The sequence below is a fragment of the Microtus ochrogaster genome, chromosome 6 (assembly GCF_000317375.1).
Source record: "Microtus ochrogaster isolate Prairie Vole_2 chromosome 6, MicOch1.0, whole genome shotgun sequence".
In the NCBI taxonomy this organism is placed as follows: Eukaryota; Metazoa; Chordata; class Mammalia; order Rodentia; family Cricetidae; genus Microtus; species Microtus ochrogaster.
The window spans coordinates 548,595-563,880 of record NC_022013.1 but is presented as its reverse complement, the minus strand read 5'-3'; the positions used below and the strand labels follow the sequence as shown (position 1 = coordinate 563,880).

Genomic DNA, 15,286 nt, shown 5'->3' with positions numbered 1-15,286 from the left:
AAAAAAAAAAAAAAAAAAAAAAAAAAAAAAAAAACTTTTTCATCTAACTACTAAACAGAAATGAAAATTTGAGCAGTGACCTTTAAATTGTCTACTCCAGTAGGGACCTTTTCAAAGCATTTATGAGTTTTATTCTGTACTTATCTCCAGGGTACAGTGTCTCATTGAGGAAGAGAAAACTCACTAATCCACCCTTCTGTCTATCCTCCTTCATTCTTATCTTCCTTTTCTTTCTTCCTTCTTGGTTCCCTTCCTGTAATCCATCCATATTTTCCTATTTTTATTTTTTAATCTGAGATTGTGAGAAAGTATTTAGGTATTTCTAATGTTTAATTTTTGGGTAAACACTAGGCCTGCCTGACACAGTATTATGTCTCCAGACATCATGTCACCTATGGTATTTAATGTCTCAGAAGATCCCAGTCATAAGAAGGATCTGATACTGACACCCTCGTATTCTGGTTCATTTAATTTATGTGTATGAGTGCATGCATGATTGTGCACCTCTTTTGTGCCTGGTGCTTGCAGAAGCTAGAGGAGGGTGTCTCATCCCCGTGGACTGAAGTTATAGGCAGTTGTAAGTTAGTATGTGGGTGCTTAGAACCTAACAGGCATCCTCTGGAGGAACAGCCAGGTACTCTTAACCACTAAGCCATCTCTTCAGCCTTCTTAATTGGGATTGTTTAAGACTGTGGGACATCTAAAGTTATTTCTATTTTATGTTGTGATACCAATATAATGTGATATTTGGGAAGAAAATGGTTATGGTTTAATAGTGATATGTTTGTGTGTCAAGTTGACAAGGGGTCACTTGTACCAGTTATTTTTTTGTCAACAAAAACTTGGGATCTGCTGGAATACAGAGGTACTCAGGAAACTGAGAACTATGAGCTCAAGACTAACATGGTTTATATACACTTCCAAAACAAACCAAAATCATTATGGAAAGCTTTTATAAAATATCAAGAATGGGGCTGGCAAGATGGCTCAGTGGTTAAGAGCACTGACTGTTCTTCCAGAGGACCCGGGTTCAATTCCCACCATCCATATGGCAGCTTGCAGTTGTCTGTAACTCCAGTTCCAGAGAATCTGACATCGTTATACCAATGCGCATGAAGTAAAGTTTTATAGATAGATAGATAGATAGATAGATAGATAGATAGATAGATAGATAGATAGATAGATAGATAGATCCTTTTTGCAATTTTATTCTATAGAAACTGTTGGTCGTTATAGCTAAAGTTTGAAGTTGGTGGTTAGTAGTTCCTAGTAAAATGGCATGAAATCTGTTTTTCCTATTCCTTAAGAATATCTTGATATCAAGATTGTACTAATTTATTTTATTTGTTGAGTGACTATATGGAGAGTCAAAAGAATGGTTGAAAAATGAAAGAGGCACAGAAAACAATGCAGTTGCAGTGTGTTTCAGGCACTAATAATAAAAACAGCTGACTTAGCTCTTGAAAAGATGTGTTTAATTTACTTCCTCCATTTCTCCTGTACTGAAACAGCTCCTGGGAGTTTCTCTGCTTTCTACCGCATTATTTTTTTACTGCACATCGTCTGTAAACCTAAAGCTTTCTAGTTATCTGATGGATAAAACCCTTTTTCAAAATGTAGACATAGAGACATGTTTGTCTCAGTTGTGGAGTTGAAGCTTTCTAGTCCAATGTCTTTCTGGTGGCAGGCTACGTCATGCACATTTTCTTTACATATAAGTAAGTAAAAAAAAGATCATATTGATAGACTGGGGTTGGGTATAGTGGTATACATCCGTAATCTCAGATACAGAAGAATAAGACGTTTAAGGCAAGCCCAAGCTACATAATGAATTAAAAATCGTCCTGGGCTTTGTGTGAAACTGTCTCACAAACCCCCCCCCCATTGTTTGGTAGTAATGATGTCATTGTGTTAACTCTAAGTGTACATATACACATTGAAATACACAGAAAAATCTAAGCTTTTTTGGTTTTGTTTTACAGGCTCTAGTAGCAAGTTTTAGAGCTAGTCCTTTGTTATAAATGAATTTTGTGTTGTTTCGAGTTTTTTCCTTGTGAATGCATTCATTTCTGCAAATAGGAGTAGAAAAAGGCATAAATTTAGACGTATAGATGTATTAAAATTTAAAGAATATCTGGTATTAATAAGGAAGAAAGAAGACAAAAATGTTTGTGTTCTTTCATTAAATCTCCAGCTAGTGCCAAGCAGAGGATCTCTGCCCACATTTCATTGTTTTTCTGCGAGGAAAGTAGTGTGAAACACCCTTGTTAAGAGTAGAGATCTTGAGGGAATAGAAAGATTTCTCAGTGGTTAAGAGGACCAGGGTTCAGTTCCCACAACTCCGTGATATTTACAGGTATCTGTAACTCCAGTTTCAGGGGTTCTGATGCATTTTTGACCACCTTGGGCACTAGACATGCACATGGTACACATACATACACACAAGTGAAACATTCATACACAGATAATTTTTTTAAATACTTGTTTATTTATATATTATGTATACAGTGTTCTGCCTGCATGTATGCCTGCAGGCCAGAAGAAGACACCAGATCTCATTACAGATGGTTGTGAACCACTGTATTGTTGCTGGGAGTTGAACTCAGGACCTTTGGAAGAGCATTCAGTGCTCTTAACCACTGAGACATCTGTCCAGCCCCACACAGAAGTAAATACAAAAAGGGGAGAAATTAGGCCAGCTGGGTAGTTTGGCAGGGACTTTCCAAGCCTGAAAACCAAGGTTTTATCGCATGGACCCATGTTGTCAAATGAAAGAACCGATCCCCCAAGTTGTCGTCTGGCTTCCACACTCATGCTATAGTATTTTCTATAGTGTGGCTCCAGGTAAGGGAATGAGGGAAAGACAGACACAGGACGACTCTTGTGGAGAAGCATCAGCGCCCTGTAGTTCAGCATGTTTGTATATGGTGGTAGACAGAGGCATTACTACTACACAGTTTATTTTTTTATTTATTTATTTATTTATTAAAGATTTCTGTCTCTTTCCCGCCACCGCCTCCCATTTCCCTCCCCCTCCCCCAACCAAGTCCCCCTCCCTCGTCAGCCCAAAGAGCAATCAGGGTTCCCTGCCCTGTGGGAAGTCCAAGGACCACCCACCTCCATCCAGGTCTAGTAAGGTGAGCATCCAAACTGCCCAGGCTCCCACAGAGCCAGTATGTGCAGTAGGATCAAAAACCCATTGCCATTGTTCTTGAGTTCTCAGTAGTCCTCATTGTCCGCTATGTTCAGCGAGTCCGGTTTTATCCCAGGCCTTTTCAGACCCAGGCCAGCTGGCCTTGGTGAGTTCCCAAAAGAACATCCCCATTGTCTCAGTGTGTGGGTGCACCCCTCGCAGTCCCGAGTTCCTTGCTCGTGCTCTCTCTCCTTCTGCTCCTGATTTGGACCATGAGATTTCTGTCTGGTGCTCCAATGTGGGTCTCTGTCTCTGTCTCCTTTCATCGCCTGATGAAGGTTAATATTCAGGAGGATGCCTATATGTTTTTCTTTGGGTTCTCCTTATTTAGCTTCTCTAGGATCACTAATTATAGGCTCAATGTCCTTTGTTTATGGCTAGAAACCAAATATGAGTGGCCTTATCATACAACAAAAGTATATGCTCTACTATGTTCATAGCAGCATTGTTTGTAATAGCCAGAACCTGAAAACAACCTAGATGCCCTTCAATGGAAGAATGGATGAAGAAAGTATGGAATATATACATATTAGAGTACTACTCAGCAGTAAAAAACAAGGACTTTGTGAATTTTGCGTGCAAATGGATGGAAATAGAAAACACTATCCTGAGTGAGGTAAGCCAGACCCAAAAAGAGGAACATGGGATGTACTACTACACAGTTTAATCAAGGGAGCAGGGCTTACAAGCTGAATCGAGGAGAAGGGCATAGCTAATCTTAGTAGGAGTAGTCTCTGAACGAGAGAGGTCTTCAAGCAGTAACTATCTAGGGGGAGTATACTGTGATGAACCTTCTCTGCAGATGGACCAGAGGAAGGCTTTGCTATTTTCTCCTGAGTATGAGGTTTTGGGCTCCTTGACGTGGCTATATCCATGTCAACAAATACACATTCAGGCAGGACTTAACTTACTCAGGGCTTCCTATGGGTTTGATGCACCACATGATGCACGCAAAGTAAGTCAGTGGTTTTTATTTTTTTGTTTGTTTTTTTTAAGCAATGTTACTGGGCATAGTGTGAAACACTGGCAGAAGTAAGGAGGTCTCAGAGTTCAAGGCCAATTAAAGCTACATAATAAGCTCTAGCCAGCTATGTCTGTGTAATGAAACCCTGTCTCAAAAATAAATAAATAAATAAACAAACAAACAAATAAATAAATGTTTGTTTTGTTTTGTGAGGGTGGGCCTGGCAGGACTAGGATGTGTGATTGGAGTGCATGTTGTGAAATTCCCAAATAGTCAGTAAAACATGTTGTGTTGAAAAAGGCAATATTTAACTTAAGTGGCTTTAAAGGAGACTGTCTGCTAACAGAAGGTTTAGAGTCAGAGTGAGTGAAACCAAAGTACCATGAGCTTAGGGACAATAGGAAAATTGGAGCCCGGCGGTGGTGGCACACGCCTTTAATCCCAGCACTCGGGAGGCAGAGGCAGGCGGATCTCTGGGAGTTCGAGACCAGCCTGGTCTACAGAGCTAGTTCCAGGACAGGCTCCAAAACCACAGAGAAACCCTGTCTCGGAAAAAAAAAAAAAAAAAAAAAAAAAGGAAAATTGGAGCTGTGGCTGAGGTAGGGTTGGTTAATGGCGTACTGTACTGACCAGTGAGGAGAAAATGCTCCTCCTGGAGACATGTGGAACAAGCAGCCCTGAATCACCTATTCAAGCATCAGGTTGACCCACGCATACAGATGAGGCAGCAGTTAGAAGACAGATGAGTGACTCCACGCTGCCAATGTCAGGAAATGCTTTGAATGGTAAATAGAAGCCTGGTCCTTCTAATTACAAATTAGGAATTTTCTTTAGTTAGATATTCGGTGATAGCTGTGGTACAGGATACTCAAGAGTGAAGAGCTGTATGTACTATTAATTGTTTTTAAAAAGGTAGTCGGTGACAGAATCCTAGACGGTACAGCCTAGGCCTTTCTGTCCCTGAGCAGATGCTGTTATAGCTCGCTCACTGTGGTGTTCTAAGACTACACTTAGCATTTTGTGGTTTCTAGGGTATCTGATAACATTACAACTACTGAAGATACAATTCCGCATCAGAATGAAGGCAGCTTTTCCATGAATCTTAATCATTTTCACCAAATGCATTGTCACCTTCCATCATTGAAGAATATGCAAAGCAAAAAAAAACAAACCTAGTTTAGTTTGTTTGGGAATCATCATTTAAAATTATGCCTTTTCTTGATTATGTGTAAAATAACCAGAAAACGATTAAGTGTTTAATAGACAGCGTAATAAAATTCTGTTTCAGATTTAAGTGTCTAATGTTTGCAGCTTTGGTTTGTTAAAGGACAGCCCAGGAGACACAGTAATTTTATATTTGTTTTAATATTAAGTGTCACACAAGCATTCCTTCAGTGTGAGTGCACGACTAGGTTATCAGTCATAATCCAGGGACAAGGTGAGTGTAGAAGCTTGTAGCCAAATGTAGGTGTAATTGCAACACCTCTTAGTACTTGAAAAACTTTTCAGTTGACCTTCTTATTTAATTCCATTACATAACAGTAATTGCATTTATTGAAGGCAGTGTTTCTTACTAAAGGAAATGCTGATCTCAGTGATCTCAAGAGTAAGAGGGAAAGGGCTCTTCAATAATTCAGAGCCTTTACTACTTTTTACAATTCATTTGGTGCTATTGCCTTTCATGTCCCAAGTATCTTATAAATTGTTACCAAACAGTGGCATTTTAAGAAAAAATCATCTCTTTAACAGAATCTCACAAGGTATTCTATGTAATAGCTTGTTTTAAATAGGTTGAAGAGGCTGGCTTTAACACAAGTGTCTCCTGTATTGAAGAATGGTTTGACATATTCTGCTGCTTAAATACCAAATGAATTCTGACACCTCTAATGAGATTATTAAAGTTAAGGATTTTTTTCTCTTGACAGCATCAACAAAGAAAGTATTATTGATGTGGAAGGCATTGTGAGAAAAGTAAATCAGAAAATTGGAAGCTGTACACAGCAAGACGTTGAGTTACATGTCCAGAAGGTAACTCATTTTATAATACAGTGTTGTGAGGACTGGAGATACAGCTTATTATGCATGGTACTCTGGATTTGACCCCCAGCACCACATAAAAAGAGTAAGAGAGGAACAGATAAGATTATGTATAGATTTGAGTAATTCTTAGACTGTTTTATATCAGATGTGTATGCTCTTAATAATTGATGTAGGTGAGCATAGTTATATACCTTTAATCGCAACACTTGGGAGTCAGAAGTAGGGCAGAACTCTGAGTTTGAGACCAGCCTCTCCTATGTAATGAGATAAAACAACAATAAATTGTAGAATTCTGAGATTATGGTCATTACTGAATCAGTTTGTGCTGGGCCACTCACTTAATAGGAGAGAACCAATTCCTGGTTTCCACTCATGTGGTATGAGCATATATGCTCATATGTGTACACACATTCTTATTAATAAATGAATGAGTGATGTTTAAGTAATTTTCAAGAGAAGGGATAGTTTCTTCCCTCCCTCATCCTTAAGGGATCTGAAACCAGAAAGAGCACATATACAGAAACCCCTTCCCACAGAATGAAGGGGTGGAGTACTTAGGAACAGGCGTAAGAAAGACAGGTTGGTAGATTCAGAGAGATCTGCACATCTGTACCCACTGATTTGGAAATGAAGAGTTAAATTTAATAGGAGTTAATTATTGTGAAACTCTGAGATACGGAAAGTCTTGTATTTTTGCTAAGCTAGTCTGACACATTACTTTGTTCTTTGTTGAGTCTAGTATAGAAGTTCATTATATTGACAAAAAAGGGTTTGTCTTTTCTAGCTGACATGTTTTCCAGTACTCTAATAAAGAAAACTTAATGACTAAAACATACTTGAATTTTTAATACATGGGAGGATCCTAGCTCAATAACAGAACTTATATCTAGTATTAAAAGTGTCAGTCATAATAAAGCCTTAGGAATTTACCGATAAGTTTTGCCATAATAATAATAATAAAGTATTTTACAAAGTATTAAATTATACCATAAGCAATTGGCTGTACTCAACTAATAGTTACTGCTTGTATATACTGCTTGTACTGCTTTGTGCTAAGTACTATGTGAACCTGAACCCAATGAAGGTGAGGGTGAATTTCCACTGGTTATAAAAGTCATAGCTTTTTGATTCTCCAGTTTGGGGTATTAACCAAAGGAAGCCTAAAACTTGTGTGTAGGGAACTATGATAGATATTCTTCCTTTGAATGTTGCTATAGTAAAGCCTCTGACACTTTCTGAATGCCAGGTGTTGTCCACAAACTGGGAGAATACAGCTTCCTTTTCTGAATTAATGAAGTAGAGGTGATTCCCCTTTGTGATTCACCAGACTTAGTAAATTCAGGTTGCAAGTGGTAAAGATAATACGTTTTTGAGGGTGTTCAGAAATCACTATAATGTAAAATTAGCATGTGTGAGTATTGAGATACTGGATAACGTAAAAGAGCATCCTCTGTGGCAGCTTCTGACCGGAACAGCAGGAAATGAGATGTGATGTTTGATGAAAGGAGACAATTGAGGGAGACAGCAAAGAATAAAGAAAGGAAGATGGGTGTAGCCTAGCTGGGCTGAAGTTGACCATAGTGGTAGCAGTGGCTGTGGTAGCATAGCAACACCTATGTTACTGCCTTGGTTCTTGTGGCAGACCCCATTTTAATTGAAGCTTTGAGATTGATTTCCCTAATCACAGCTTTTGTTGATATAACTAGGCCTTGTTTATTACATTGGTGTGTACCTAGGGTTTATAAATATTTGTGTTATCTTAGTTGACTTCAAAAAATCCATAGAGCCAACAATATTATTCTTGCTGGGTGGATTAAAAATGGATATCATTTATTTCACCAAATGGTTTCAGTTAAAGATGTATGCAAGCATCGTTCCATGTAGATTATCTTTTAAACAGAAGATAACAGGTTTTGATACTTAATATTTTTGGCAATTTCTCATTTTCAGATTTATGTGATCAGTTTGGCCGAACCTCGCCTGCCCTTGCAGCTGGATGATGCTGTTCGGCCTGAAGTAGAAGGTGAAGAGGTAAAGGTTATGCCACATGGGTCTAGATAAATTGTAACACTGGAAATCCACTGCCCTCCTTGTACTAAGAGTACCTGTAAATTGACTTTAATTCCATTTTTATTTCAATATACAGAGCTGAGGATATAACTCATTGGTAGAGGGTTTATCTACAGTTCAGGAGGCCTGGGTTTAATTAAATTACTTTTTTTTATTTTAAGCATAATTTTATTGACTCTTCAGAAATTTCACATCATGTACCCCAATCACATTCATTTTTCAATCTCTCCATATCTGCCCTTCACCCTTGTATCATCCTCCCCAAAGGAAAACTTAAATAATTATAATAAAATTTTAAAAATAAAAGTGTAAATAAGAATATTAATTAAAGCTGAGCATGGTGACACACGCCTTTAATCCCAGCACCCAGGAGGCAGAGGCAGGCAAATCTGTGAGTTCAAGACCAGCCTGGTCTTTTACAAAGTGACTTCCAGAACAGCCAAAGCTACACAGAGAAACCATGTCTCAAAAAACCAAAAATAAAAAAAGAAAGAAACAAAAAAAAAAAAATAGCAAAAGAACATTAATTGAAAAGACCAAAAACAAAACACACAAAAAAGCAAGCAAACACCAAGGGGGGGAAAAATCACTCTTCGATATTTCCTGCCTTTGCATCACAAATAAATTAAATCAATTAAATTACCTTTACCATCAGCATATCTCAGACTTTTTTTGGTGTCCTGATCTGTTTTACAACTAGGGATGTAGCTCAGTGGTAGAGGCTTATCTAACAGACATCTGTCACAGAATCAAAAAGGAAAGAAAGTTCTTTTTAATTCTCTTAATAATATAGAAGATGCCCCCCCATAAGCTCTTGTTTTGTTCGTATGTTAGTCAGTATTTATAGAATTAAGGTTTAAGGCAAAAATTTATTTATTAAAATGTTAATATGAAAGTATTGCGTGCTTGAATATATTTTAGATAAAATGTAAAAGTGACCAAAACATGCTTTGTATTTTCCAAAACAAAACTTTCCTGTTACAAGTGACATCATGTTAAATATGGACAAAGTTTGTATATGCCTGACCTCTTGTATATCTAGATTCCCATATGGTCCTTGGGTTCACAGTGTTGGGAAATTACCAATCATACAGCCTTTGCAAATTTCTTAGTAAATTCATGTGTGAGCGAAAATGAAAAGTAATTTAAGAAAAAAATTTAGCCCTATATAGTGGAGCACACCTTTAATCCCAGGCAGAGGCAGGTGTATCTCTGAGTTTGAGGCTAACTTGTTATACGGAACACATTCCAGGACAGCCAGGTCTACACAGGGAAAGTCTGTCTTGAGAAAACAAAAACAAGGATCTGAAGAGATGACTCAGCGGTTAAGAGCACTGCCTGCTCTTACAGAGGTCCTGAGTGATCTGCCCTCTTCTGACCTGCAGGCATACATGCAGAGAAAACACTGTATACATAATAAGTTTTTAGAAAAAGAAAAAAATTTTTTTGTGTGTGTGTGTTTTGTTTTTCGAGACAGGGTTTCTCTGTAGTTTGGAGCTTGCCCTGGAACTAGCTCTTGTAGACCAGGCTGACCTTGAACTCACAGACGTCCGCCTGCCTCTGCCTCCCGAGTGGTGGGGTTAAAGGCAGGCGCCACCATCGCCCTGCTGAAAAAGAAAAATTTTGTAAAAGGAAGAGAGAGAGAGATTGATTGGACTTCAGGGACTCCCTGAAAGTCTTGGAGGACCAAAGTCTTGGGGGACTGTTGGTGATCCCTAGAGCACACATTTAAAAACTGTTGCTCTGTGTTATTCTTCCCATTGGGTGTTAGCCATGGCTTGCAGGTTAAATCCAGGAAGTGGTAAGAGTTCAGGTGGGGAATTCTGGTACCCCAGTAGTGAGCAAGTTTGGAGAAGGGAAAGAAAGCAATAATATTTTTGTTCTTTCTCATTTTACCATCTCTTTTGTCTTTGTTATGTTTGAGTAGGAGGGTGGGTGCATGTGTATATATGGATGCAGAAGTTGGTAGTGGGTGTTTTCCATAATCACTCTTCACCTTATGCATTGAGATAGGGTATCTCACTTTGAACCCAGAGCTCACTGATGTAACAGCCATGGACAGTGAGGATTCAAAGTTCAGTATTCACCTTTATAACATACACTTTACCCACTGAGCCATCTCTAGTCTAAGTCTCCCTCCTCTTCATTCCCTTCTCTCCTTTGTGGCTGTGTGTGGATGTTTAAGACAGAGCCTTACTATATAGTTTTGGCTAGCTTCAAAACCACAGAGATTCACCTGCCTCTGCTTCCCAAGTGCTGACATTAAAGGCATTCCTTACCATCCCCAGCATCATCTCTGCCTCTAACAGTAACTTTTCCCTGACATTCCTCTTACTGGGTTTATTCTCTTGACATAGTGATTTCCGTGTACAATCTTAACATACACACTGCTCACTGAAAGGATACATAGCTTCTAAGAGTAGGGTATATGGTATCCATGTGTGTACTTCAAAATACTGGTTAAAATATGTTTCTCCCCCCCCCCCTTTTTTTTTCTTTTTTAGGAAGGAAGAGCTACTGTTAACCAGGATACAAGATTAGACAACAGAGTCATTGATCTTAGGGTATGCCTCATTTGTTTGTTGATATGGTTATGCCAACACTGAGTTGGGTGGGAATGCCTTGAAGCTAATTGCATATGTATGAGTATCATGATACAAGACATAGTGTACCTCTCTAGCTGACCTTTTCCCAGAAAGCTGCCAGGCGCAGGTAAGCACTAGTTCGCAGGATACTGACTTTTGTTTGTTCGAAAATAACAGATGATTATAATGCCAATGTTGGGGTGGCTCCCAGGTGATGTCTGTTTTGTGCAGACTTAGTAAGCAAGTGGAAATGCAATCATTAAATCATTACAAGGAGTAAAAGAAATTGTATACAATTTAGCACAACCAGGTAGAGACAGCAGTTGTTATTTTGAAGTCACTTTCATGGTTCACACTGTCATCTCATGGGACTTCTCTTTCCCTTTTGGTTTGGTTGCAAGTGAAAGAGTTCAGTGGTTTCATCACTGGTTTGTCATCTTTCTTTCTTAATGTTTGACCACATCTTCCTTCTTAAGTGTTCTGTCTCCGGCTCAGGTTCTTTGCTGCCCTGAGTTCTTTCTGACTTTGATTCTTCTGCAATTGTGTATCCTTGTAATGTTTACTTAACGCTTCTTCAATTTGCTTTCTGTCTTCTTTTTTTTTTAACCTCCATTTTAACTTATGTTGGTTTTCCATGTATCTTGGCCATAAGAGTTAGATATATTGTATTTACCCATACTGTTTATTCAGTGTTGTTACTGGTTTATACTGCAGTTTAGCCCAGAACAATTTTGTCTGTGGTGATCTAATTTAAGTGCACTGTACCCAGGGAGTTTTGCTAAGTGCCATGGCACAGGCCTATGACCACAGCTATTTGAAAGACCAAGACACGATCCCTGAAACACAGGATTTGGCCACTCGTGGTTGTGCACACCAGTAATCCCCATTATTCAAGAGGTTGTGGCAGGAAAGCTCAAAGTCAGCTTGGATTACATAGGCAATTAGAGGTCAACTGTAGCTACAGTAATGAGACTTTGGCTCAAAAACAAAAGAAAAAGCATTTGGAGGCTACCTTGGATGGAAAAGAAGGGTGGAAAGATTTTCATATTAACATCCAGATGATTTTTCTTGAAAAGTTGGAGATCTTAGCAGTATTGGGGTCATTCTAGCCAAATAAAGTACTAGGTGGACTATATGCCCCTTGTGTTATCCTATACTTATTTCATTCATGTTATTTGTCTGATTCTTATAAACACCTTTTTTTCATGTGAAAGTGGTCTGCATATGTGCATAGTCCCATGTATGGAGGTACGTGTATAAAAGTGTGTGTGTGCATGTACATCTCTGTTTTGGGATCCAAGGTGGTTTCTGAGGTCTTTTTCCGCTCTTTATATTGAGGTAGGGTCTTGTACTGAACCCAGAGTTCAGTGTTTGGGGCCAGTCTGCCTAACCAACTTGTTCCAGGTTCCTGTGTTGAAACCTCCATAGTGCTATGGTTATAAGCAGGTCACCACACCCGTTTGCCTTTTTATGTGGGTACTAGCGATCTAAACCCTCGTCCTCACATTTGCATGGGCCATCTTAAGTATTTCGTGGAGGGTCGGGGCGGGTAGGCATGTGCCGTGGTGCACGCATGGAAGTCAGAGGACAACTTGTGGGAGTTGGTTCTTTCCTTAAACCATGTGGTTTCCAGAGATCAAACTCAAATCATTAGGCTTAGCAGCAAGCATCTCTTCTGACTGAGCCATCTCACCAGCCCCTAGTATTTTATTTATTTTCTTGAGATAAGGCCTCATGTATTTAAGCTATCATTAACTCTCTTTGTAGTTGAAGAAAACTTGAGCTTCTGATCCTATTGCCTTTACTTCTCAAGTTCTGATATCCTAGAGAAACACTCTCACATCCAGTCATGCTGGGAATAGAACCTAAGGCCTCATACATGTTAGGTGAGCACTCTACTCACTTAGCTAGATCCCTAGCCTAAATATGTTATACTTTGCCAGGCGGTGGTGGTGCACACCTTTAATCCCAGCACTCAGGAGGCAGAGGCAGGCGGATCTCTGTGAGTTCAAGACCAGCCTGATATACAGAGCGGTTCCAGGACAGGCTCCAAAGCTACACAGAGAAACCCTGTCTCGAAAAAAAAAAAAAAAAAAAAAAACAAAAAAAAAAAACCTGAAAAACAGACAAAAAAGATGCAGGCAAAGCGCCCATTCACATAAAATAATAGTTTTTTAAAATTAAATGAATTGTAGCCAGGCGGTGGTGGCACACGCCTTTAATCCCAGCACTCGGGAGGCAGAGGCAGGCGGATCTCTGTGAGTTCAAGACCAGCCTGGTCTACAGAGCTACTTCCAGGACAGGCTCCAAAGCCACAGCGAAACCCTGTCTCGAAAACCAAAAAAATACATACATACATACATACATACATACATACATACATACATACATACATACATTTATTGGGGGGAAGCAGGGGAGAGTTCTTGCCTTTCTTATCAAGGATCCAGTTTTGTTTCCAAGTACTCTCTTGGAAGCTTACTTGTCTGCAGCTCCAGTTTCAGAGTATCCAATAATGATGTCTCTGTCTTCAGGGGAGCCGGCGTGTACATGGTGCACAAAAATATAGGTAGACAAAACACATATACATAGAACAGTCTAGAAAAAAGTTTTAAGTCATTAACAAAACTATGGAATCCTGAAACACTTATACAGTAATTAGATAGTTTATAATCAAGTGTCTGTCTGCTCCTTGTCTACTTAAATACTTTTTTAAGTAGAAAATGAAAATATATATTTCTAATACATTTTTACTCCATTGTAATACAAAAGATTTTCTTGGCAGTATAGTTTACATGCCAACATAATGGAATTTATAGCATTTCAGTTTTACAATGTTTTTCTAAAACTGGAGATATAGTGTTTTCTGGTTGTTAAACAGATGCATGTCCTATATTTTAATAGTTATGTGATATAACTTGCAAATTCATGTGTCTTTGGATGCTGCTGCTGCTAAGGATGTGCCATTTAAGGTGTGATTTAAAGGGAAATAATAGTAATACAAGTGAAATCCTCCATGACAGCAGTGAATAGAGGCAGAAACAAATTGAAGTAATGCTGATTTTTGTGAGCAGCAGACAACAGGGAATGCTTGAGAATCATAGATGGGTGATTGTCATAGCTGATGGCATTTAAAAAAAAAGATTTGGGTGGCCAGAGGTAGTCCAGGGAGTCCTGGGTGTGGTAACTGTTGGCCTGAATCAGTGCTCTAAGGATGCCGGACACTGTTGTGTTGCAAACCACCCAGTCTCAGTCTGCAGCACCTTTATCTTACACTACAGTGCCTATGTGCTAGAGAGTCTTGGCTGAGATTTAGCCTGAATGCTGCCAAACTTTCCTTATGTGGTAATATAATTGCAGTTTTGCGGTGATTCCACTTTTTTATTACAGAGGTTACTTGTACTTAATTATAAATTCTACATCAATCTGATTTAAGAAAAAAAAGAAGAGTAGCTCATTTGGAATGAAGGGAGGATAATTTTAAACATAACTTTCTATCCAGTTTTTTTTTTAAAGAGATTTAGCAGAGTTTCATACATATACACCCTGCTTGGCTTTTTTTTTTTATCTATTTATTTATTATGTATACAGTATTCTCGGTATTGCTGGGAACTGAACTCAGGACCTTCGGAAGGGCAGGCAGTGCTCTTAACCACTGAGCCATCTCTTCAGCCCTCTATCCAGTTTATATGACAGGCAGATCTTTGTGAGTTCGAGGCCAGCTTGGCCTACAAGAGCTAGTTCCACGATAGGCTCCAAAGCTACAGAGAAACACTGTCTCAAAAAAAAAAAAAAAGGCTCAGTACCATTAATAGTTTCACTGTAAACTTGGGCTTATTTGATATATTTTTTTTTAAATCTCCCTCCCAACGCTAAGATTCTTCCCATGAACCTGTCCCTCTTCTAAAAGATACAATGTCATTGTAACCTCGGGGAAACTAATTCTGTAAGTAGAGTCTTGCTTTTTATTTTTACCTTATCAGATAACTGCTGAGTTATCTCCAGCTCCTAAAATTGGTATATATTTTAAAAGAGTTGACAGAAAATAAGCTAAATGACTCTGTTTGACCAAAAGACAAAAACTCCCTTTTCTGTTGCTTAGACTTTAGTTGTCCACCTTGTCCTCTAATGCCATACAAATTCTTTGTGAAGGAAGAGCTGTTGCTGAAACATGATTCTGCAGTAGACTAGAAGTTTCTCAGGCTTTGTGTTAGTCTGTTGAGCACAGTTCCCCTGAGAACAGAGTTTTTCTTGAGGTAAGTTTCCGTGCACAGATATTCAAGCTTTTTGCAGTAGCTTTGTGTCCTGAGTACAATGATAACTGGCATGCACTCAGTACAAGTGTGTTTCTAAGAATGTTGTCAGCATTATAATCAAGGCTTTCCTTTGAAGCTTTCTCCTACTTGCTTTTCTTTTTTTTTTTTTTTTTTTTTT

At 38.8% G+C, this 15,286-nt stretch overlaps 1 protein-coding gene across 1 annotated transcript in view; it reads left to right on the top strand.

Annotated features, from left to right (window-relative positions):
* Positions 1 to 15,286, top strand: part of Dars (aspartyl-tRNA synthetase) — a 59,155-nt gene that overhangs the window by 25,128 nt on the left and 18,741 nt on the right. The window contains exons 5-7 of the mRNA XM_026779770.1: positions 6,083 to 6,185; positions 8,148 to 8,228; positions 10,772 to 10,831. Of these exons, the coding sequence (XP_026635571.1) occupies positions 6,083 to 6,185; positions 8,148 to 8,228; positions 10,772 to 10,831 (244 nt within the window). The remainder of the gene's footprint in view (positions 1 to 6,082; positions 6,186 to 8,147; positions 8,229 to 10,771; positions 10,832 to 15,286) is intronic.